The sequence below is a fragment of the Frankliniella occidentalis genome, unplaced genomic scaffold, assembly GCF_000697945.3.
Source record: "Frankliniella occidentalis isolate FOCC.00 unplaced genomic scaffold, Focc_3.1 Scaffold38, whole genome shotgun sequence".
Lineage (NCBI taxonomy): Eukaryota > Metazoa > Arthropoda > Insecta > Thysanoptera > Thripidae > Frankliniella > Frankliniella occidentalis.
In genome coordinates this window covers 1,370,042-1,390,282 of record NW_026267168.1, presented here as the reverse complement: position 1 = coordinate 1,390,282, position 20,241 = coordinate 1,370,042, and the positions used below count along the sequence as shown (strand labels likewise).

Below are 20,241 nucleotides of genomic sequence, written 5' to 3'. Positions count from 1 at the left end.
CCCCCCCCCTTCCGCCTTTTCCACAAAAAAAATATATATGCCCTCTGGCCGTCGTTGAGGGACGATAGCGCGCCTGCCTCCCCCTCCTCCGTCATGGATTTCGATTCTAATTTGCAGAAAATTGTGTACAGCCGTCGCGAGTGACGTTTTTATTGGCACCCTCCTGGGCCTTATAAGTAGTATAGTACCGCTTTGAGGACCCCTCTGCCACCTCTCCCCTCTCCCGCACCTTTTCTGCCACCACACCTCCCGCCACACCTTGCGAACTCTCTGCAGTCGTCTGCGCAGCTCCCTCCTCTGATTGTGGGTCACAATGTAAGATTTGTAATGGATCGAGAGAAGAAAATAAAACTTGGGACGGAGGGGGGGGGGGTATGCCATAAGATTTGAAAACTTGTGTATAGCGTCGTCATTTTCAATTGATGGAGGTACCTTTTCCACAGCAGCCACTTAATTCGAATTCGTTTAAACTTCAAGTTGAAAAATTGAAGAGGCCATAAGACATGCCCATAAGTAACGCTTATTTTCCTAAAGGTAAATTATGGCGCCTGAAAAGCTTCTTTCGATCGGCCCCAATTCAAGGAAAAGTCAATAAGGACATACATTTTTGAAAGAGTTTGTCATTTGAGTGCCTCTATAATAGATTATCGTCTGAGATGGCCTGGCTGTAAGTCGGAGCCCCTAGTCGTTGGCGTGGCGTGTGTGCTTCGAGTGTTTGCACGGTACATATTTACTGACGCAAACACCGCTGGCCACGGCCGAGGCTGCTGCTGGCACGCCCCGGGACGTGTTTTGTTTTCCTTTATTATTCTCCCCCCGTCGCCCATAGTCGGCCAGCAGCGGCTGGCGACGGAGGTAGTTTAGTAGCGATATCCTCCTCCTCCTCCTCCCCTTCTCTATCTCTCACTCCCTCTCTCTCTCTCTCACCGACACTCTTCTCTGTCTCGCTCTCACTCCCGCCTCTTCTTCTTGTCCCTCTCTCGCCATCAATCATGGCCTCTCATCGGCTACCTGCTCGCGCCGGCCTCACCTTCCAGGAATTCACTGCCCCCCTACGGACAGCGGCTGTTGAGTGTCCCTTCTATTCACGTATCGACGCCCCTCCCCCCTCTCCGCCCCTCCGCCGCTCCCAGAGGCCCCCGCTATAACAAGAATAATTTATTCTTTCCCAGATCCACACTTTCGTGGTAAACACCTTGCCTCCTCGCCACGCTGGACCGTCGACGCCGACGCCCGACGCCGATACACACCGGCCCAGTCCCCCCCCCCCCCCCCCCCCCCGGGGGGGGGGGGGGGGGGGGGGGCTAAAAGATGAGGTAGATTTTCTGCCTCATTGGCTCATTAGCTGGCCTAGAGACGGCGTGTCGCAGCTGCGCGGCCCTCCCCCCGATCACTATCGGCCGAGGTTCGACAAGAGGATTATTTTGGCTTCCCCTCCTACTACTCCGAGTGGGATAAGTAAGTCCGGGGAGCAAGTGCATAGAGAGACGAGCATGCGTGGGAGGAATGGAGAGGGGCGGAGGGGGCGGGATTACGAGAGGTGACCTTGAAACTCGACACCTGAGGCGGAAAAACAAACACCGTAAAATGAGGTGCCGACCTAACGTAAAATAGGAGCCATTACCTGAAAACCTGTCGTCGTCGGACAAGAGAGCGAGCAGATAGAGAGCGTGAGAGAGAGAGGGACAGAGATGGAGATGGGCGGGCAAGAAACACTCAACTCACCGTTGCCTTGGGGGTAGAGCCGGAGCAGCACACCGGAGGGGTCAAACTTGAGGACGCGAGCGTTGCAGTAGCCGTCGGCGACGAACACCTCTCCGGTGGAGGCCACGGCCACGTCCGTCGGCATGCAGAGCTGGTGCTTGCCCGGCCCGGGGGTGAACTCCTGGCCTAGGGTGAGGTTGGGCTTGGTGGAGCCCGGTGCGAACTGCAACAACGTCCTCGTCAGCGACAAACAGCACACATCGTATATCGGTTGAGAATACTACGTACAGCGCGACGCATGACCCACCTTGAAGACCTGGTGCAGGGCGACGTCTGTGAGCCAAGTGTTGCCACGGTTGTCGATGGTGATGGAGTGCGGCATGAAGAACAGGTCGCGGCCCCAACCGGTCAGAACGTCGCCGTTGTCGGGATCCAGGGTGAGCACCGTGTCCTCCGGGATGGGACCTTCGTCAACGAACTGGAAGTGGTGCGAGTCGTTGAAGGACCTGCGCGCGGACGGGTAGAAAGAGTTAGTGTCGGGAGATCGAGCAGACCACTCTCAAATTTCTGAATATTAAATAATACGTACTTGCTGTCGAACACCCTGGCGCCGCGGTGGAACACGACAGGGAAGCCGTTGAGCGCGACGGCCACGCCGGCCACCTGCCCGAGCGGGGGCGGCCCGTGCAGCGGCCAGCTGGGCACGAGGCGGGGGTGGGCGGGGGCGGGGGCGGCGCCGAGCTCGGCCAGGCAAGGGACGGCCTCATCGCGCTGCCGAACACAGATAAAGTCAACTTACAACCAGGGTTCAACCGACGACGCCTGTTGCCGACCTGACCGCGCTTGCCGCAGCCCCGTTCAAAAGGCGGGCGGCGAGCGCGCCACGGCCGATGTGCGCAGTGACGCGGCCGGGCCGGCGCGCAGGCCCCGAGCCTGGCCATATGTTTACCCGCGCGGTCACGGCCCTCGCTGGCCCTGGGGACCCGGGGCCACGGCGTGGCAAGGCCTCCGCCGTGGAGCCCGCGAGCTCCCGAGGGCAGGGCCTGGCACAGTCCCCTACAAGGGGCGCCGAGGTGGCACCGAGGTGCGGCCCAGGGCACACTCACCTGGTGCAAGGCTCGCTGCATCAGCTCCCGGATCTCCGAGTACAGCTCCGAGCTGAGGTCGTGGACGTGGTTGATGGAGCGGGCCTCGGTGGCGTCCCTGGCGGCCAGCAGCAGCAGCGCCAGCGCCAGGGGCAGCAGGGGCGCCGCCAGCCCCGCGCCCAGGCCCCAGCGCCGTCTCCTCGCCATCTTTGTTTTCCTGCTGCCTGCGCACGGCGCGCACGGCCTTTCTCCCTTTCCCCGAGCTTCGCGGTCACGCCGCCGCCCCGCCGCGGCGCTACGGGCGTCGCCACCCCCCTGCGGGTCGCGCATGCGTCCCCCCCGCGCGCCGGATGCGCCGCCCGACTGGTGGCGCCACCTCCGAGGCCACCACTTTGCCCTCGTTAGGGTCTGCGTCGCGTCGGGTCGCAGGGGGAGGGGGGCCGGGGGGCCCCGGGCCGGGCGGCCGCGAAGTGTCACCGTAAGGGGGGTGAGTGAGCGCCACGCCACCCCCGGGCTGGGCCTCTTCATTTAGGGTCGCACCCTGACCCCCACACCCCAGCCTACCCTAATCCCCCCCCGCCCTCGACAACAGGTCCAACCCTTCCGCGTGGCGCGGGGGCGCGGGGGCGAGCCGCTGATTATGTCGTGGCTGTGCTCTATGCAGCGCACCTCTCTGCTCTGCTCTCCGTGAAGCGCCCGCGTATCCGGAGCGGGCCGCACCAGTGCACGGGTGCAGGAGGGGTTGCCTACCTGACGGCGCTACCTCGCGCTACTGCTCGGCGGCGGCGGTCTTCTTCAAACTTCAAAAAAAGGGTTATTACGACGGCTTGTCCAACTGAACTGGTGCCTCGTGTAAAATAGGTTCGGAGATGGAAAAAAAGCAATAAACACCATAGCTCAGTTTTATTTCATGAGTGGACAGATTTCTTTCCCTGCCACTCGCAGTACAATAACTTACAAAAGTATTGCATCGAAAATTTAATTATATGTCTTTAAAGGACTTGAATATGGAGGCGCACTAAGTTCTATCCGTGAAACTGGTCACTTTTAAGATTCAGTTCTAGAGTCCTTGAAATTCTTAACAATTTCTTCGTGACTTACAAAGTGGCTTTGGATCAGCCTGGCAGTAAGGGGCAGTGCATGTACTTCTCAAACACCGAACACAATCATTGCTCTCGCTCTCACTCTCTTCTCCGACTCCGCGCTCATGTCCTCTCCCTCCCCCCTCTCTCTCTTTCTCTATCACGCTCTCTCGCTCGGTCTTCCTCCCTCAGACATTCTCTTCCTCCCTCAGGTCCCCGCCGCCGCCGCCGCCGCGGGGGCGGCTGCAGCCGCGGCCGCAGACGAGCCACCCCAGCCGGGCTGCGTCCAGATGTACCCCGTGCCGGTGACGGTGCAGTACGCGTTGTAATAGCGGCCCGGCGAGCGGCAGTAGGACCACTGGGGGCACTTGCACCGGAACTGCGTCTGGAACTCCTCCTTGCATATCTCGTTCCACCAGCACGCCCGCTGCAACGCACAGAGACACACGCCACCCCGTCAGTCTGCGTCAGCCTGCAGCTCCATATCGACCGGCCCCTGGCGCCGCTGCAGCGCGGGGCTGCAGGGCCCGCAGGGGGGCGCGGCAGGGGCGGGGGCTCACCTCCGTCAGATAGCCCCGCACGGATTGATCGTTGAAACTGCGCTTGACGATGGCCGCCGCCTCCGCGGAGGGGGTGATGCTGGCGGTGCTCAGGAGCAGCAGCAGCAGCGGGGGCAGCAGCAACAGGGCCGTCCCCGGACCGCCGCCGCCACCGCCCCACGGGTGCCGCCACCCCCACCCACCACGCCGCTGCGGCCCCTGCAAAACATTGCGGCAATGCATGAGAGCGCGGACTTGGCGTCGTAGACATGAGGCGCGGCAAGGCGTGCAGGAGCTTCCGCGAGCTTCCCTCACCTGAGGAGGGACCTGACCAGCGCCCCCTGGCCCCGGTGGCGGGACACCCCCCGGTCCACCCACCGGCGCCTCCACCGGCTCGTCCTCCGGTGCGAAGTCTCCCGGATCAGACCCCATGGCGCCCCGGCCCTCGCCCCGCCCGCCACAAAGTCCGACGCGCTGCGGCTCGGCTGTGACCCGACGCGATCCTGGGGCCCGCGGCCTTCTCCGCACTGCGCCTTGGAGAGGTGCCGACTGGGGACTGGGCGCCAGGCTGGGGGCGGAGAGGGGTGGCCGCCAGCATCATGGACCGTCTCCCTCCCCCCGCGGCCCCCGGCGCCGTGGAGGGGGAGGGTTGCGTGTCACTCGTATTGGCCCGGGCAGCATCCGGCCGGGGGTGGTCCGCGCCGCGTCGCTAGGCAACCCGGCAGGCAGCGCGGCGGGGGCACAGCGCGCGCGCGGCGTCCCGCACCCCACCGACCCGGGGCTCGCGCGCTCGCAGGGTGGGGCCGGGTCGGCGGGGCGGGTCTCCGGGGCGCGGAGTGCGGCGCGCGGACTGTACCCAGGGAGCAGTGCCGGGCTACGGGCTCGGACGGACGCTGAGCCGCCCAGTCCACCCCTAGCGTGGGGCTCGCAGGGCAGAGAGAGAGAGAGGGGCGCGGGGCTTGCTGCAGAGAGCCTGCTGACGCGCGGCCCGGTCGGCGTGGCCTAGGAGGCTCTCCACCTCTCCAGGATGGCGTCCGGCCCCGTCGACATAGACGACGTGCAGTTCGAGTCGGGCGACTCCGGGGCGTCGGCCACCTACCCGCTGCAGTGCTCGGCGCTCCGCAAGAACGGCTTTGTGATGCTCAAGGGCCGTCCCTGCAAGGTGGTGGAGATGTCCACGTCCAAGACGGGCAAGCACGGCCACGCCAAGGTGCACCTCGTGGGCATCGACATCTTCACGGGCCGCAAGTACGAGGACATCTGCCCCTCGACGCACAACATGGACGTGCCCAACGTCAAGCGTGAGGAGTACCAGCTCACCGACATCTCGGACGACGGCTACCTCTCGCTCATGTCGGACGGGGGCGAGCTGCGCGAGGACCTCAAGATCCCCGAGGGCGAGCTGGGCGTGCAGCTCAAGACCGAGTTCGACGCAGGCAAGGAGCTGCTGTGCACCGTGATGACGGCGGTCGGCGAGGAGTGCGTCATCGGCATCAAGCACAACACCAACATCAAGCCAATGTGAGCGCGAAGAGATGGGCAGAGATCCCTCAGCGGAATTCTCAGCACAGAGCGTACGCCTTCACAGGAATCGTACCTTTGTACCTTTCAAAAGTCTTGTTATGTCTTTCACGTCCCATTCATCAGCAATACTTGTTCGTTTTCAATAATTTTTTTGTTTGTTAATGGAATGTTACTCCATTTGTGTCTGGACTGAATTAAACCTTGACTGCTTTCCCTCCAAAGCCTAAAATCATACATATATATGTATACGTATAAGTAATCAAATCTCTTATAGCGGCTGCAAAGAATGTATCAAAGAAGTTTTAAATGAAGCTTGTTTCATCATTACGAGGGCACAATTTCCTAATTTAATAAGATTATCAACAAGATGACAGTGAGACTAATGTAGTGATTTGGCGGGGACTTTTTTTTAAAGTGGAAAATTCAAAAATATTTTAGATTTGTCTATTGAAAGAGGTGAGTAAATTCCTGGAGCTACGTCTAATCAGTGCCAAATTAACCAAGAATATCACATGAATCATTTTCTCAGGAAAACTGAGTCTACTTTCTTAGAATTATGGAAATACTAAATACCTTACTGAAATTTTGATCAGAATTGGACCAGAGTTGGATGAGAGTTATAAAAAACTGGAAAGAACCTTATCACTAAAGAGATGTATATTTCACAACCATTGCCAATTTTTGCTTCTATTTGAGAAAGAAAAAAGGATTTTAAATACAGTACACAGTTTCCGTAATCCATAATGAGAATTAATTTGAATGAGTTAAAATTTAATAGAGGCGAATGAATAATGTTCAGACATTCAACTATTAACCTAACCTTCACAAATAAATAAATTAAAAAACGTTTTTTCACAGGGGCAAATCCAAATTAACTATTATTTAATAAAGAAGAGTTCGACTAAATGTCAACAAGGGATTAGGCCCTCGAATAGATCCATCTTGTTGGAGATTGTTGTACCACCTCGACAAGTGCACAAACTGCTCTTTTTCTTGGAATGTAAGGCTAACCTGCAATAAATATAAAACCGTAATTGTTAGCAAATAAACGAGATGATATGGCATATGAGAGTGAATGTTTTTTTCGTTTTTAATCCTATCACCAGTATATGATAAACACTCACAACAACTTGATGCAGCAGGTGATATAAAACAATATCAGCCAAGGAACGGAAGTTGCCAGCCACAAATGTACGCTCTGATAAGTTAGTATTGATGTCCTAGAGGGGAAAGAAGAGCAAAGATGGTAAGTGAATGATAAAATGAATGATTCTCACAGCTCAACAACTTTGACAGTAGTAAGTCACATATTTTTGAGATCTACTCCATACCTTCAGCACTTGTCTTGACACATTTGGAACATCGACATAATTCGCAGTTGAAACAGCGTACTCTAACCATTGTCGAACAACGGCTTGATCTTCCGGAGAATCCCCAAGAAGATGTAGCTGCTTACTCTTCTTTGCAAGCATAACTAAGCTGGCGCAAAATCCGGGCAAACTCCCATCATGAGTTTTATTCAAACTGTATACCTTTAAAATATCAGCCTCGTTGTATTTTTTGACATTTATACTTTCATCAAGACTTTTACTGATCTTTTTGAAATTCTCAAGATTACACTGAACCATCTTGACAAGTGTTTCTAACCTTACTGCCAACGAGGAGGGACCCAATCAAAATAAAAGTGTTCTAGCACCGCTTGACGTCTCCCAGAAATTGAGAAAAGAGGACACTCATTCTAATGCTGCTCCATTAAATGTAAAATCCTTTCGTTCGTAATCATTTTCTCTTGAAAAACATACCTGAAATTCTTTTTCATGCTTGAAAGCTTAAACCTCAGTATTTGTGACACGGCAAAATTTTTCATAACAGCTGTGATAACAACTGTCGTCCTGCTGTCATTTGAGGATTTGAGGTTGTGGTGATTATTTATGTTATTGTGAAAGCAAAACTCTAGGAAACTAATGTCTTTCGTGTCAGCCAGTTCTCAGTAACAAGCCTGAGCCATTGAAAGCCATGGTCGTAAGGTTCCTCTTATATTTGTCCACCTGTTCTGACATTTGCATCTCGTAAGTGGCGTAAAAAAAGGGTTACATACAATGGGTCCTCCTCCCATCGTCACTGGGGTGTCACCTAAAGAAGGTCCGCCTGGCACCAGAGTTACTGTTCGTGGTGAATTCCTGGGTAAAACACCCCAAGATCTGTGTGGTAGGTTGTTGATTTTACACGAGTTAAATCTCAATTTTTGGTTGGTTGCCATTTTCCATTGGCACTTTTTAATGTCAACTCTTTCCTTAGGTCTCACTATTTGTGGGTGTGACTGCCTGCTCTCTGCAGAATGGAAGTCACCAAACAAAATTATTGCAAGATCTGGACCAGGGAAAGGCAAAGGAGAAATTCTTGTAACAACACGTTCAGGTGGGAGGGGTACATGTACTGTTGAGTTCCGCGGATATCATGAAATGATCGGACCTATGAAAGAAACCGCTGTGTGGGTAGAAGAGGCTCCTCTCCGCAAAATGTGGTGGGGTCGCAGAGGTTTGACACCAACCACATACCAGCATGACGATCCCCTAGGAATATCTATTGAAGGAGTAGAGTAAGTATTACGATTCTCCTTAAAAGTGTGATTACTAAGCTGTCTTTTTTTTTGATATGCATTGAATTCAAATTTCAATAATATTTCTTTCTAAATTAGACAAAAGTTTCCTGAGGAAGGCCTACATAAACTATTTCCTGGAGGATCTGGAGATCTTTCCTCAGAAAATTTTGCAGCTGGCTGGTTTCTTCTTGAAAGACACCATGCTACACCCTTTGATGATCTCCGTGCAGGACTTGCATTCTTAAGACGGAAAGTTGATGGTCAAAAAGAAGGACAACTCTCCTTTATTAAGGTATTTATTGAAGTTTTCCTGTATTTTGTTAAAAAAATCTCTGGTAGACCAAACTACATTTGGGGTGAACTCAATGAGGTATTTAGCCGATACGAAATCGGAAGGAAGAAGAAGCCCTAGAGCCAAACAAACCTTCAATTGTTCGATGAATTCGTCTGCTTAAAACCTGAACAATTGAAGGTTTGTTTGGCTCCAGGGCTTCTTCTTCCTTCCGATTTCGTATCGGCTAAATACCTCATTGTAAAATATTTTCAGTCTAATGTTGGCTCAGTTATGGAGCAAATGGATACTTTAGCTCAATTGAAAGAGCGCTTTGAGGAGGATGTTGAAAAACAGGGTCAGGACCCCACAGTTCGTTTGGAGGGAGCAATCAAAGGTAATAAATAATTTCTGGCTGATAAATGTTCAGTTGTTTTATTTTGGTCATGTAATTGTTTTTTGTTTTTTTTTTGTTTTTTTCAGAATCCATGCTAGAGGCAAATAAATTATTTGAGGACGTACTTACACGGCGTGAGCGCGCTGATGCCACCAGAAGTGCACTAGCAGTTCTCCAAAGATTTCGTTTCTTGTTTGGTCTACCTGGAGCTATTGAAAAAAATATAAAGAAAGGGGATTATGATGCTGTAATTAATGATTATGCTCGTGTCATTAACTTGTTTGGGAACACAGATGTTCCTGTGAGTATAAATTGATTCTTAAATGTTCTACCTCAGTACCTAAGTTTATTGGTTTTTATATTTTAAATGATGAAATGTTTGCAGGTGTTCAAAAAAGTTCTAGCTGAGGTAGAGTTAAGAATAGCCCAGTTGCGCAAACTTCTCCATCATCGTTTAGAAGAGGCTCCCACTTCCCTAGAAGCTCAAAAGAAACTTATAAGGTTTGTTGTAGTATAGTAACAATAAAGTTGAAGTAATTGGAAATCTTTATCTAACTTCCTTCACAATTGTTTTCTACTCTACTCAGAAATTTAGTTCATCTAGAAGAAGGGGGTGATCCAGCCTGGGATGCTATATCTTGCCACTCACGTCATCTGACTACTACCATGATCCATTGTAGAGATACAAACCTTGCCCAAGAACAAGCAGCTTTAGAAGAAGGAGGTTTGTCTATTTTTTCTAGTTTCAACATTTAAAAAAAAATACATATCATTACTTGGTACCAAATTTGTACAAATAAATGTTTACATTTTTTAAGGCAAAACTCCAAAAAGTAGCAAACAAAAAAGCACAAGCTCATCAAATCAAAACTCTGACTGGCAGGTATGTTTAACTGTTGCAAAGGAAATGTAGAGATTTGGTATTGTCAACAGTTCATGTAATCAAATCATTTTAATATTTCCAGACAAGTGTCCCTGCTAGAGTTCTGCTGACTGAAGAATTAGCTGATGCAATATCAGAGCGGTTTCCTGACTTCTGGAAACTAGGGCAGGCATATTTTACTGGAGAGCTGCAAGTTAAAGTTGTTCCTGGCCGACAACAAGATTTTAAGGTAGTACTCAAGGTCTTGACTGTTGTCTTATTGCCTGTTTACAACACAATTAATTTTTGCCGTCTTTTAGAAATTGGTGCTTGCATCCATTTCATTGTTTTCTGGGCTACTTCGTGCTGCTCTAATGCCCCACACTCTTGTGAGGACACCAGCAGCTGAACGAGCTAGCTATGGTGTTTGGCACTCGCGAGGAATGGAGGGTTTAGGTCCCTGGCTACCCCATTGTGTACGAGCACTTCGTCATGCATACTCATCCCTAATTCGTCTTGATTTACCTAGTGAAGCACTTGATATTGTTGCTGGTCTTATATTTGATCTAAGGTATTTAATAATACAACACATTTTGAAATTCAGGTCTTTCTTAATATATTTTTGTTGATGGAGCTAATCTAATCTAATCTTATCTGAACTTTTGCAGAGTACATTGCATGAGCACTCTTTTGAAGCAAGCTGGAGAATCAATTCGAAATTTGCACACTCAAGAATCATGGAACATTCAGTTTGATGGTGAACATGGTGGTATTACACACTTGGTAAGTATAAGTTGTAAACTTAACATTCATAATTATTTTCCATCTATATATACTGTTTTCCATTTATGATGTTTTAACCTTTCAGCCTGCAGAATGTGAAAGAGTAGTCGCTGAAGCTTTACAACTTGCCAAAGACTCAGTTTTACTATCAGAGCAAAGGGAGACTCTATTACTTGATCCAGATGTTGTACAAAGGGATCTTAATAATCTAATTCAAAACATGTTACTTGGTTTTGTGGAGGTATGTGTCATGATAGAGGATGCAACAAAGTTTTTAGATGTATTTGTTGCTATAATTGCTATCTTTAATTTCAGGTTTTAGATAAATTAGCTCTTGGAAGTGATGCAATTGCTGGAGAATCTCCAGGAGTGTCTCAAATGATAGGATCACCAGCAATTTTTCAAGTTCGCGGCTCTGACTCAGTTCTTGACAAAGGAAGAGGCAAAGACAAAGAAAGTGGACCGGTATGTTTCAGTTTTTTACGTTTACCATTTTGCTTGTCAATCGACTCTTTCTCAGTTTGGTATTACTAACATAAATTTCTTTTTACAGGCCTGGGAACAACGTTTGTTGTGTGTACTTAGTAACATTGAGTATACACGGTCTATTCTTCTGCCCCGAATTGCTGATCTATTTGCCCGTTATCAGCTTCCTGCTCAAACTGGTCCATTGGCTGCTGTCAAGAAGGCCTTGACAGAACTGGATCAGAGAGTATTGGATGCATACCTTGAGCAACGGTCTGACCCATTAGTAGGGACTATTGAGCCTTCTATGTACATTGGCAACTTCAATTGGCATACTGCATTGAAGCCTATGGATGTTAGACCATATGTCAAAGAGCTTCTAACCAACCTTATCAGTGTTCATGCAGAGGTAAGGATCTAAACGCATCTTACAAAAAATCTTTATCTGTTTGAACATGAATTAGATACAATTTTCTGCAGGTGCACAGCATATCTCCTGGTTTAGTTTGGAGGGTCCTCCCTCAGTTGGTTGAAACAGTAGCTGAGGAACTTGCAAGGCTTATGGTTTGTTTGGACAAAAAGTTTAATGTTCATGGGACTCAGCAAGCATGTGCTGATATTGCAGCTATTCGTGAAGCCGTGACAGTCTACTCCACACCAACTGCTGAGTATGTGCTTTTCTGGTTTTGTTTGTGTTTAGAAATTCATAGGTTTTCTAGTCTCATTTTTATTTTACAGGGCGTTTTTTGAGGAAGCATTGGAAGCTATTCCACGATTAAGTGATGTCCAAGGGAAAAGGTAACTTGAAAGCTTGATAATGTTTATTATTCTATGGTCTTTTCATGGTCTTAAGTGTATGTTTTTACTGGATTTACAGAAATGTGGAGGATGTTTTGAATAACTTCAGATCAAGGATGCGACTTCAGCTATTGTGTTTCCGAGACCCTAAAACACCATCTACAAAATCTGTTTAATGTTTAATTGTTACTGTTAGACTTGCTATTAATTAATTTTAGTGATTCCATGTTACTACCATATGTCATCATTTTTACTGAACATTTCTGTAATTAATCATCCTCATTTCTTGCTGTTAAGTTCAATAGGAAATGCAACTTCATCCAAGGGGTACAGCGAATCTGTCTCGTAAAGAAGCTGTATGGCCCTGGGTTTTCTATGTGATAGTCAATCAATTATGATAGTTCTGATAGTTCTGTCAAAGTTTTTCATCCTTAGTAAATTAGATATGTATATGCATTGTATGATTGTGTTCAGATTCAGACCAGCGTGAAGGCCTTAGACAGCCATATCGTTATTTTCATTATATAATGTTATTTATGTAAATGTTGCAATAAATTTAATCTCACTGGTTAGATTTTTGATTTTGGGTCATCCTGCGAACATAGTGGAGGAGGAGATAGACTTGTAAACAATTCACTCAGGGTTTTATGTTGTTTTTTTGTTTTTTTAATTTAAGTGTAACACTATTTTCACATTATTCTTTCAAACAATTTTTTTTATCTAATAATATTTTTTTTTTAAATTAAATAAACTGGTCGTAGAAAGACAGGTACATGCTGTCAGGACGGAATGGGTTTCTTAATTCTATGCTTACTAATTATTAAACAGCTACAGAAAACAATTTGAAGTCAATGATCTGCACAATTTGAAAAAAATCACTTAAGCTCACTCTCACTGTTGCAATAGAAGGAAAGTAATTGTACATCACAAGCCAACAAAATTAGGTAGAGTGGCACATGTGATTTTAATTGGTAGCTGACAAGAAATTGTTTTCCAAAAGTAAAGCAGTTGAACAAAAATGAAAAAAAAAAAAATGAAATACAAAAATAAAATGAACAACAGAACACAAATTTGTAACAAATCATCTGGAAATGCGAACATTCTTTTAAAAATTCACGCAACGGGCGGCGATTCCTCTTGTCACACCGCGCTTCAGAGTGGCACTTATTCCAATGAGTATCACGAAAGTCGGAGAGTGTGTCTTCTCTCCACCTGCGGTGTGATCACGCATACGTTTGGGCGTTGGCCCCGTCTCCGTCGTGCGGCTCACGGGCACTGTCACATTTCAGCAGTCTCTGACAATATATATAAACTGGAGTCGAATCTGTCTTGCGTAGCTTTCAGTCTTGTATCGATTTCTCAATCCTCGAAAAGATCCCCATCATTTTCCCCCAAGGCCCCAGCCCGCCCTGCCACCACGGCGGGGCCTTCCCTCCCCTTCTCGAGGAGGTTGTACTGGTGGTGGTGGTGATGGTGGTCAGTGTGCCAACGCGTTACATTGCGCACGTTTCTCGTCCAAGTCAACGCTCACGGAGCTCGCGCGGGCCTCTCTTTACCACACTTCGCACTTCTTGGTGGGGTGCATGGAGCTGGCCACGGGGCAGTTGAAGTCCTTGGCGAAGTCCTCCTGGTTCGACATGGGTCCCCGTACTCTGAACTCACCCGGCGAGTGATACCTGCAAATACACACTTTCAAGATTACACCGTGTTTTCCGAAAGGATGCTAAACGTACACATCAGTATGGCGTAAGGTGCGTGATACCAAGTGGCCGATTCGCCTGCTTGCCGTACAGTACAACTTTGGATTTTATAGATCCAAAAATTTCCCGAAAAAGTTAGAAACTTTTCCAGAAAAAAATGGAAAAAAATAAAATCCGTCGGAAAAAATTAAGAGATTAAAAAAAGATTCTTGATAAATTACTCAGAGAAACTTCTCAAAAAAATTAAAATTCTTCAGACCGCCAACTACGAATGAGAATCAGCCACTTGACATACTAAAAATTTAGCACGGCAAAACAATGTCGGAAACACATCGAAAAGACACCGCGCTCTGACATGTATTTTGCCCGCGCCGGGACTGCATGGCAATAATCGCCCTGGCGCCGATGCTGCACCAGACTGTACCCACCCCGTGGTGATGCGGACGCGCAGGGCCTCGGGCCGGTACTTGGAGCACCAGCTGCTCGCGGCCGACACCCAGAAGAGCTGGCGGGGGTTGAGCGGCAGGCCGGGCAGGCGCGGCTCGGGCCCGTTGGCCTCGACCCACGTGTTGTAGGCGCGGTAGGCCTGCTTGATGCCGCCGTTGTCGGCGATGTTCTCGCCCTGCGTGTTGATGCCGTTGAGCTTGAGCGACACCTCCTTGGCCGTGTAGTTGCCGTACTGCTCGATGATGCAGCGCGCCTTCTCCAGGTAGCTCTTCTGCACCTCCTTGGCCCACCAGTCCACCAGGTTGCCGTCCTTGTCGAACTGGCGCCCCTGGTCGTCGAAGCCGTGGGTGATCTCGTGGCCGATGACGAACCCGATGGCGCCGTAGTTCATGTAGCGGGGCCGGTCGCTGGAAAAGAACGCCCCCTGCAGGATGCCGGCCGGGAACTCTGCAAGCCACCCGGGAGAAAAAAAAACATGAGCATCTGAAAGAATTCGGGATAATCCAGAAAGTACGTCATTTGCCCCTCCGAAACTGTCAAGTTTAGCTCATCCAAGCAGTCATAGCGCCTGATAGGTAGGCAACATCTTCCCTGCAGTGCATACGTGTACAGCGGGGTGGCCTACCCCGAGTCTCGCAGGCGCTGAGCTTGCGTAACTTGCCGAACGAATCCGAGAAAAACGGGCGGGGTCGTGCAGTGTCGGCACTTACGGATGCTGTTCTCGATGGAGCTGTAGAAGGCGTTGACGATGGCCGGTCTGCCGTGGGAGATCCACTCGGTCTTGTTCACCTTCTGGCGCAGGCGGTTGAACGAATAGTCTGTGCCGAACTTGGTAAGGTTGAGGATGCTCTCCAGGTACATGTCTTCGTTCACCTCGAGCTAAGAAAATGAAACCAACAACAGGGTGATGACTCTAATCTCGAAAGACGCTGGAAAATGATCCTGACGGTCACTTTTTTAATATAGTGTGGCGGCACTGACCCCTTCGTAGAATTTGTCCAGTTTGGAGTTATCCAGCAGCTCATCTGGGTAGGCAATGTGGTTCGTCATGGAGTACGCCTTCTCCAGGGCAGCTTGCCTGCAAGGCGAAAGAAAAGGGGATGAGCGCACTGCGGTCGCCAGCACCGCCCCGAGGGTAGGCAGCCCAAATCGCCGCTCGAGCAAAAAAAAACTGAAGAGCCTATTTAATAAAAGACGCTCTTTAGTTAAAAACCAACCTCGTGGCGTCATCCATCCAGGGCACCGACTTGAGCACCTTGTACATCTCCTGGCGGATGTTGTTGACCATCTCGAGGGCGGCGCGCTTCGAGTCCTCCTTGAAGTAGCGGCGCACGTAGAGGGAGCCGATGGAGAGCGACATGCTGCCGCTGGCCAGGTCGACGCACTCCTTCCAGCGGCTCTCGCGCTCCGTGCGGCCCGACAGCGCCGTGTAGAACTTGAGCTGGCGGTCGCGGACCGAGTCGTGCAGGTAGCTCAGGGTGGACGAGCAGGCGCGCCACAGCAGGTAGTTGGCGATGGTGCGCTTGGGCGTCATGGCGAGCAGCTTCTCCAGCTTGCTGAAGTACTCGGGCACGTCCACGATGATGACCTCGGAGTCGGAGAGCGTGATGGAGGCGGGCAGGATCTTTTCCATGTACTCCTTCCACGGGATGGACGGGTAGCGCTCCTGCAGCTCCGAGATCTTCATCGGGTTGTAGAGCTTGGTCGAGTTTCGTCGCTGCTCGTTGGGCAGGGAGATCTGCGGGCAGAAAGAGTGGCGATGTAAGTCGATCGACTATCGACACCCATCGAGGTAGTCGCCCGAACCACCGACGGTAAATCAGCTTACGTTGGCCATGTTGATTTCGAAGTTGACCACGTCAAGCATGTCCTTCTCTGCGACGGCCCGGTCGGCGCCGAAGATGACAGCGATGTCCACTTGGTACTTGTAGTACTCCTTGACGAGCTTGTCCTCCAAGCCCTTGTGCAGGTACTCGCGGCTGAGACCAAGCGACGCCTGGTCGATCTGTCGTAAAAAAGAAAAAAGAAATTTAAGTCAGTCAGTTTAGGGAAAGATTTGCAAGAGATCCGCGAGAGAACGTACGTCAATGACTCGCGACGTCGAGTTCTTGAGGTCGATGTTGATGGAAAAGTCAAATATGTAGTCGACGCTGAAGCCCTCCTTCCGGAACTTGTAGACAGCCTCCTTCCAGTCGAACTTCTCCTCGCTCCAGTCCTTTTCCAGGACGGGCCAACCTCCGAGCTTCTGGAGGATCTCCTTGGTGGGGGTGAGGCCGCGCTCCTCCACCAGGGCTGAGACGAGACAACGTCAGTTATAACCGCGGAAGAAAATAACAGTTACCGACAAAACTGCGACGGCCTCGCACAGTCGGGGTTAAAATCTTACTCTTGTTCATGCAGGCCTTGTAGAGCTTCTTGGCCACGCCGAACGACATGGGGTCGCTGCTGGTCATGGGCTCCTCGATCACGTTCCTCAGCTGCTCGGTGAGGTCGTCGTTGATCTTGGAGAAGGTGGTGATGCTCGTCTTGTCGTCCGGGATGTTGGTGGTGCGGATGAAGTTGCCGCACGCGTACTGGTAGAAGTCATCGCACGGGTCCACGTCCAGGTCCATGGTCTTGAGCAGGTACGAGGCTGGCCCGCGGGGATAGAGTGGAGTGGAGAGGGTTAGAACAGTGTAGTTGACGTGCAAAAGTATAGAGTCTCTTCTCCTGGCCGGTTATTTTCACATCACGCCGCGCGGCTCGACTCGACTCCGCTCGGCTCGGTGACGCAACCAGAGACGGGCTCCTCCAGATCATCGTCAATGATTATCGTCGACAAACAATGAACGCGCGAGTCGAGCCGAGCCGAGCAGGGCGACGGTATCGATCTCCTGCCCGTCATACTCACCGGCGTGGATGCATCCCTCGGTGAGGCACACGTCCTGGTTGGCGGGCTCGTTGGGCTTGGGGGTGGGTCCGGGGCCGCGGGACCTGGCGTCGGCGGCGCCTGCAGCGGGAGGGGGGCAACACACGACAAACCAAAGGTGAGGAGGAGGGTATGTGACGGCGGCGACCAGGAGGAGCAGCAGCAGCAGCAGCAGCAGAGCGCCTGCGGGGCCGACGCGGTCCCGGCCCGTCGCGCAGCCATGCGCCGCGGGCCTGCCTACCGGGCCAGGCGCTCACGGCCACGACGGCGGCGGCGGCACACTCGGCGGCACACACAAGGACCTCGACCGCCTCGGCCACGCGGCGCGCGCCGCGCACGCCCCCGGCCACGGGCTTGCGGTGCAAAGGTGCGAGGGAGGTGTGACCTGGCTTCGGTTTAGAGCGTAGACCGAACAGTCTGGTTACTGGTGAAAACCTGTAGTAACCTATTTAATGCTATCTATGCCTCCCTCGCACATTTGCGAAGCATGACGAATATGTTATTTATTATTATCATTTTGGAAAAGCTCTAAAGAGTGTTTTCTCGGGGATAGCTTGAAATACCGAGGAGCAAGGACGTGTAGCGCTTGATTTAAAGCAGCAGCAGTTTGTTCCAAAAACATGGTACTGCATTTTTAAAACACACAAAAAAACGCCGTGAAATTGATCCAGGATATTAAGGGCTTTAACACAGGCCTATGAAGAGGAAATTCATTAGCCGTGAATGGGAACTGATGTGACCCAACACACACTAGAGAGGGTATGTGTTGAGAGTTGTTGGCAGGTTCCCAAATGGGAAAATGATTGCTGTTTGGCTTTGGGTGACACAGTGGCACAGTTGTGCCCGTGCGGCCACGAGCCAGCATGCATATATGTACGCACAGAACAATAGTACAGCCTCCACCAAATGACTTATGGTGATAGGAGTTCGCTTGTTGAACAGTATTGATAAAGGGGAGGACAGTCAACGTGGTTAATGTTTGGTCCACACCGTGTGCCCCACCACCTCTCATCTCAAACACCATACACCTGAACATGCACCAGCACTCACGAATTCTAAACGACGATCCTACACCGACTCTCTTCCTCTCATTCTCACTCTCGTCATTTTCGTTTCCCTTACCCGCCATCCCCTCTCTTCACGCCGCTACGCGCCGGCTACCCTTACGCGTCCGCAATCAAGGAAACTCTCAAGACCGCAACCGTGAAAAGAGGAGGGGGGGGGGGGGGGGGGAAATCAGATTGTGATAAATGAGAACAAAAGACAGAGGGGAATAAGTTACCTCCCCTCGCACGCACACCTGCACCAGAGAAAGCACACCCATGGGCCATGCCATGCTAATCGTACCCCTGAACCATGTCCATACGTGACAGGTCTATGAAGTAGTGCACATCAGCGTGCCCGACCCAGAAAACGCTAAACAACAAAATTGAAATATGAGGACAGTCATATGGAAGTGAAAAAATGCTGTGGTGGTGGTGTTGGTGTGAAATGAAAAAAAGGAAAAATATAGTTCTACAAGAGTGGTCGAGCTACTAAAACAACAACAAAAATATAAGTTTAAATTAAATAAAAGAAATCCCACCTCCTGCAGCAGGACTCCTCCTGAACCTCTCGTGTGGCGCGCCGCCCTGGGCACCTGTCCCCCCCCCAAACCCTCACTCAAAAAAAATTACAATCAATCAAATCTTGGTTAGTCAGTTTTTGTGCTTCACTATAAATATCCATTTTCTCTAAAATTGAAAGCGTCCCACGTTTTCACCACATTATAAGGTGGCGGATGAACAATTTGTACAGCAGCGGTATTTGGTTAGTAATAATTTCAATTTCCACAGCTGGAGAAAATTATGAACCATCGAAAGGATGTCGATATGACTCCGATAACCGGGGAGGTATTAATGTCAGATCGACATCGTTTCCACACTGGTTTCTCTACACTGCAGTTTAAAGCGGCGGTAATACAAGGTTAGCGACGCGCATGCGCGGCAAGTCCCATGCATATAAGTGCTCTACACGTCCACAGGCCGACGACGAGCGCTGCGAAATCAAAATCAAGTGACGTCCGTCCCTTGCAGCAATAGATCTTTTCTGCCCCAACAGTCGCCTTTGCGCAGACAAGTTTACAACCGACGATATAACGACAACACGCCGCGTCCACCGCAAAGTCATAAAAAAATCCTCCGCGACAAATCAAGCGCGCTAATTTCCATAATAATGCCAGCGCGATAAAGACAAACGCAAGCCCCATTAGAACTAACCAACCTTGCGGTCAGTAGGCCAGTCTGAACTTTTCGGTTAATCGGAACCAAGTACGGGCAACAAAACTCCTCGCGCCCGTATCCTTGTTCACCACTCGTTTTTCCTTTCTTTTTTTCCTACAACACGCGGAGTTATCTTTTCAGGTCACAATAAAACGTGGACGGGGCGGGTAACATGAGGCTGCTTGTTCCGCAGGCCCGCCCCGCCCCGCTGCAGCTCGCAGCGATATCCGCAGTCCGTCCGGCGCCGCCCCGCCCCGCCCCGCCCCGCCTCGCTTTCGCCCAATACTATATATCTCCAGCACGCGGCCGGCCGGTGGGGCGAGCGAAACTGAACGGGTCGCGCTCTTTTGGATTCGAAAACCTGTCCGCGTTTCGAATATAACCCTCTCTACACGGGCGGAGGTACCGGGTCAGGCAGGCCCCCGGCGGCGGCGCCTGGGCCGGGCTTAGCAACAACTGCTGTAAACAGCAAGAGCGTAGGTGGAAGAGGTGGTATGCTCTGCGCCAGCTTCTCCGTGATCAACTTGTGATTTGAACACCCATTTAGTCTTTGCGGGAATGTATCCCTGGAGTAAAAACCACCCGTCTAACCCCGTCTATTTATCAACTGATTGTTTTTGTATGGAAAAAACATAGAAAAATTTTGCCCGCGAAAGTACTTAAACTGAAGGATAGAATCGTCGTTGGGAAAGGTAGTAGCAAAGTAGTAAACAAATACTACGCTTTTTTTTTTGTCCCCGCGCGATGTTTTCCTCTCTCGTCCTCGTCGCCCCGCTTTCTCAATGTTTATCACGAGTCGCGAGATTTTTCGAA

The 20,241-nt window shown here is 50.5% G+C and overlaps 6 protein-coding genes across 6 annotated transcripts in view; 2 read left to right on the top strand and 4 right to left on the bottom strand.

Annotated features, from left to right (window-relative positions):
- Positions 1 to 3,061, bottom strand: part of LOC113213595 (peptidyl-alpha-hydroxyglycine alpha-amidating lyase 2) — a 21,020-nt gene extending 17,959 nt beyond the window's left edge. Inside the window, exons 1-4 of the mRNA XM_026432709.2 lie at positions 2,811 to 3,061; positions 2,294 to 2,475; positions 2,012 to 2,210; positions 1,726 to 1,927 (exon numbers count right to left, since the gene is read on the bottom strand). Of these exons, the coding sequence (XP_026288494.1) occupies positions 1,726 to 1,927; positions 2,012 to 2,210; positions 2,294 to 2,475; positions 2,811 to 2,996 (769 nt within the window). The 5' untranslated portion in view covers positions 2,997 to 3,061. The remainder of the gene's footprint in view (positions 1 to 1,725; positions 1,928 to 2,011; positions 2,211 to 2,293; positions 2,476 to 2,810) is intronic.
- A 612-nt stretch (positions 3,062 to 3,673) lies between these two features.
- On the bottom strand, positions 3,674 to 5,000 carry LOC113213372 (uncharacterized). The gene is made up of 3 exons (XM_026432420.2): positions 4,726 to 5,000; positions 4,432 to 4,629; positions 3,674 to 4,298 (listed from the first exon to the last, which is right to left on the bottom strand). The coding sequence occupies exons 1-3, from the start codon at positions 4,840 to 4,842 to the stop codon at positions 4,080 to 4,082; spliced, it is 534 nt and encodes a 177-aa protein (XP_026288205.1). The 5' UTR covers positions 4,843 to 5,000; the 3' UTR covers positions 3,674 to 4,079.
- A 222-nt stretch (positions 5,001 to 5,222) lies between these two features.
- LOC113213788 (eukaryotic translation initiation factor 5A-like) lies at positions 5,223 to 7,003 on the top strand. Its single transcript, XM_026432961.2, has one exon. It carries the CDS (start codon positions 5,438 to 5,440, stop codon positions 5,933 to 5,935), a length of 498 nt encoding a protein of 165 aa, XP_026288746.1. The 5' UTR covers positions 5,223 to 5,437; the 3' UTR covers positions 5,936 to 7,003.
- LOC113216862 (eukaryotic translation elongation factor 1 epsilon-1) lies at positions 6,574 to 7,737 on the bottom strand. The gene is made up of 3 exons (XM_052266413.1): positions 7,266 to 7,737; positions 7,059 to 7,154; positions 6,574 to 6,945 (listed from the first exon to the last, which is right to left on the bottom strand). The coding sequence occupies exons 1-3, from the start codon at positions 7,560 to 7,562 to the stop codon at positions 6,817 to 6,819; spliced, it is 522 nt and encodes a 173-aa protein (XP_052122373.1). The 5' UTR covers positions 7,563 to 7,737; the 3' UTR covers positions 6,574 to 6,816.
- Positions 7,738 to 7,837: 100 nt separating this feature from the next.
- LOC113213796 (exocyst complex component 2) lies at positions 7,838 to 12,684 on the top strand. The gene is made up of 17 exons (XM_052266410.1): positions 7,838 to 8,142; positions 8,233 to 8,533; positions 8,633 to 8,828; positions 9,084 to 9,204; positions 9,291 to 9,505; positions 9,590 to 9,705; positions 9,792 to 9,928; positions 10,023 to 10,087; positions 10,170 to 10,316; positions 10,387 to 10,637; positions 10,735 to 10,849; positions 10,935 to 11,090; positions 11,165 to 11,314; positions 11,403 to 11,723; positions 11,795 to 11,982; positions 12,053 to 12,112; positions 12,192 to 12,684. The coding sequence occupies exons 1-17, from the start codon at positions 8,034 to 8,036 to the stop codon at positions 12,286 to 12,288; spliced, it is 2,745 nt and encodes a 914-aa protein (XP_052122370.1). The 5' UTR covers positions 7,838 to 8,033; the 3' UTR covers positions 12,289 to 12,684.
- A 71-nt stretch (positions 12,685 to 12,755) lies between these two features.
- LOC113213758 (neprilysin-2) overlaps positions 12,756 to 20,241 on the bottom strand; it is a 34,817-nt gene continuing 27,331 nt past the window's right edge. Inside the window, exons 3-11 of the mRNA XM_052266411.1 lie at positions 17,150 to 17,248; positions 16,646 to 16,891; positions 16,343 to 16,551; positions 16,088 to 16,264; positions 15,477 to 15,997; positions 15,241 to 15,337; positions 14,970 to 15,138; positions 14,241 to 14,706; positions 12,756 to 13,788 (exon numbers count right to left, since the gene is read on the bottom strand). Of these exons, the coding sequence (XP_052122371.1) occupies positions 13,665 to 13,788; positions 14,241 to 14,706; positions 14,970 to 15,138; positions 15,241 to 15,337; positions 15,477 to 15,997; positions 16,088 to 16,264; positions 16,343 to 16,551; positions 16,646 to 16,891; positions 17,150 to 17,248 (2,108 nt within the window). The 3' untranslated portion in view covers positions 12,756 to 13,664. The remainder of the gene's footprint in view (positions 13,789 to 14,240; positions 14,707 to 14,969; positions 15,139 to 15,240; positions 15,338 to 15,476; positions 15,998 to 16,087; positions 16,265 to 16,342; positions 16,552 to 16,645; positions 16,892 to 17,149; positions 17,249 to 20,241) is intronic.

What these genes read in the sequence shown, in the direction of transcription:
- LOC113213372 (XM_026432420.2), bottom strand. Translation starts at nt 4,842, where the DNA reads ATGGGGTCTGATCCGGGAGACTTCGCACCGGAGGACGAGCCGGTGGAG. An exon ending in CTGGTCAGGTCCCTCCTCAG is followed by an intron (nt 4,630 to 4,725) that starts GTGAGGGAAGCT and finishes AATGTTTTGCAG; the next exon opens with GGGCCGCAGCGGCGTGGTGG. An exon ending in TGCGGGGCTATCTGACGGAG is followed by an intron (nt 4,299 to 4,431) that starts GTGAGCCCCCGC and finishes TGTGCGTTGCAG; the next exon opens with CGGGCGTGCTGGTGGAACGA.
- LOC113216862 (XM_052266413.1), bottom strand. Translation starts at nt 7,562, where the DNA reads ATGGTTCAGTGTAATCTTGAGAATTTCAAAAAGATCAGTAAAAGTCTT. An exon ending in TGTCAAGACAAGTGCTGAAG is followed by an intron (nt 7,155 to 7,265) that starts GTATGGAGTAGA and finishes TTTCCCCTCTAG; the next exon opens with GACATCAATACTAACTTATC. An exon ending in ACCTGCTGCATCAAGTTGTT is followed by an intron (nt 6,946 to 7,058) that starts GTGAGTGTTTAT and finishes TATTTATTGCAG; the next exon opens with GTTAGCCTTACATTCCAAGA.
- LOC113213788 (XM_026432961.2), top strand. Translation starts at nt 5,438, where the DNA reads ATGGCGTCCGGCCCCGTCGACATAGACGACGTGCAGTTCGAGTCGGGC.
- LOC113213796 (XM_052266410.1), top strand. Translation starts at nt 8,034, where the DNA reads ATGGGTCCTCCTCCCATCGTCACTGGGGTGTCACCTAAAGAAGGTCCG. An exon ending in GGTCTTATATTTGATCTAAG is followed by an intron (nt 10,638 to 10,734) that starts GTATTTAATAAT and finishes GAACTTTTGCAG; the next exon opens with AGTACATTGCATGAGCACTC. An exon ending in TACTCCACACCAACTGCTGA is followed by an intron (nt 11,983 to 12,052) that starts GTATGTGCTTTT and finishes TTTATTTTACAG; the next exon opens with GGCGTTTTTTGAGGAAGCAT.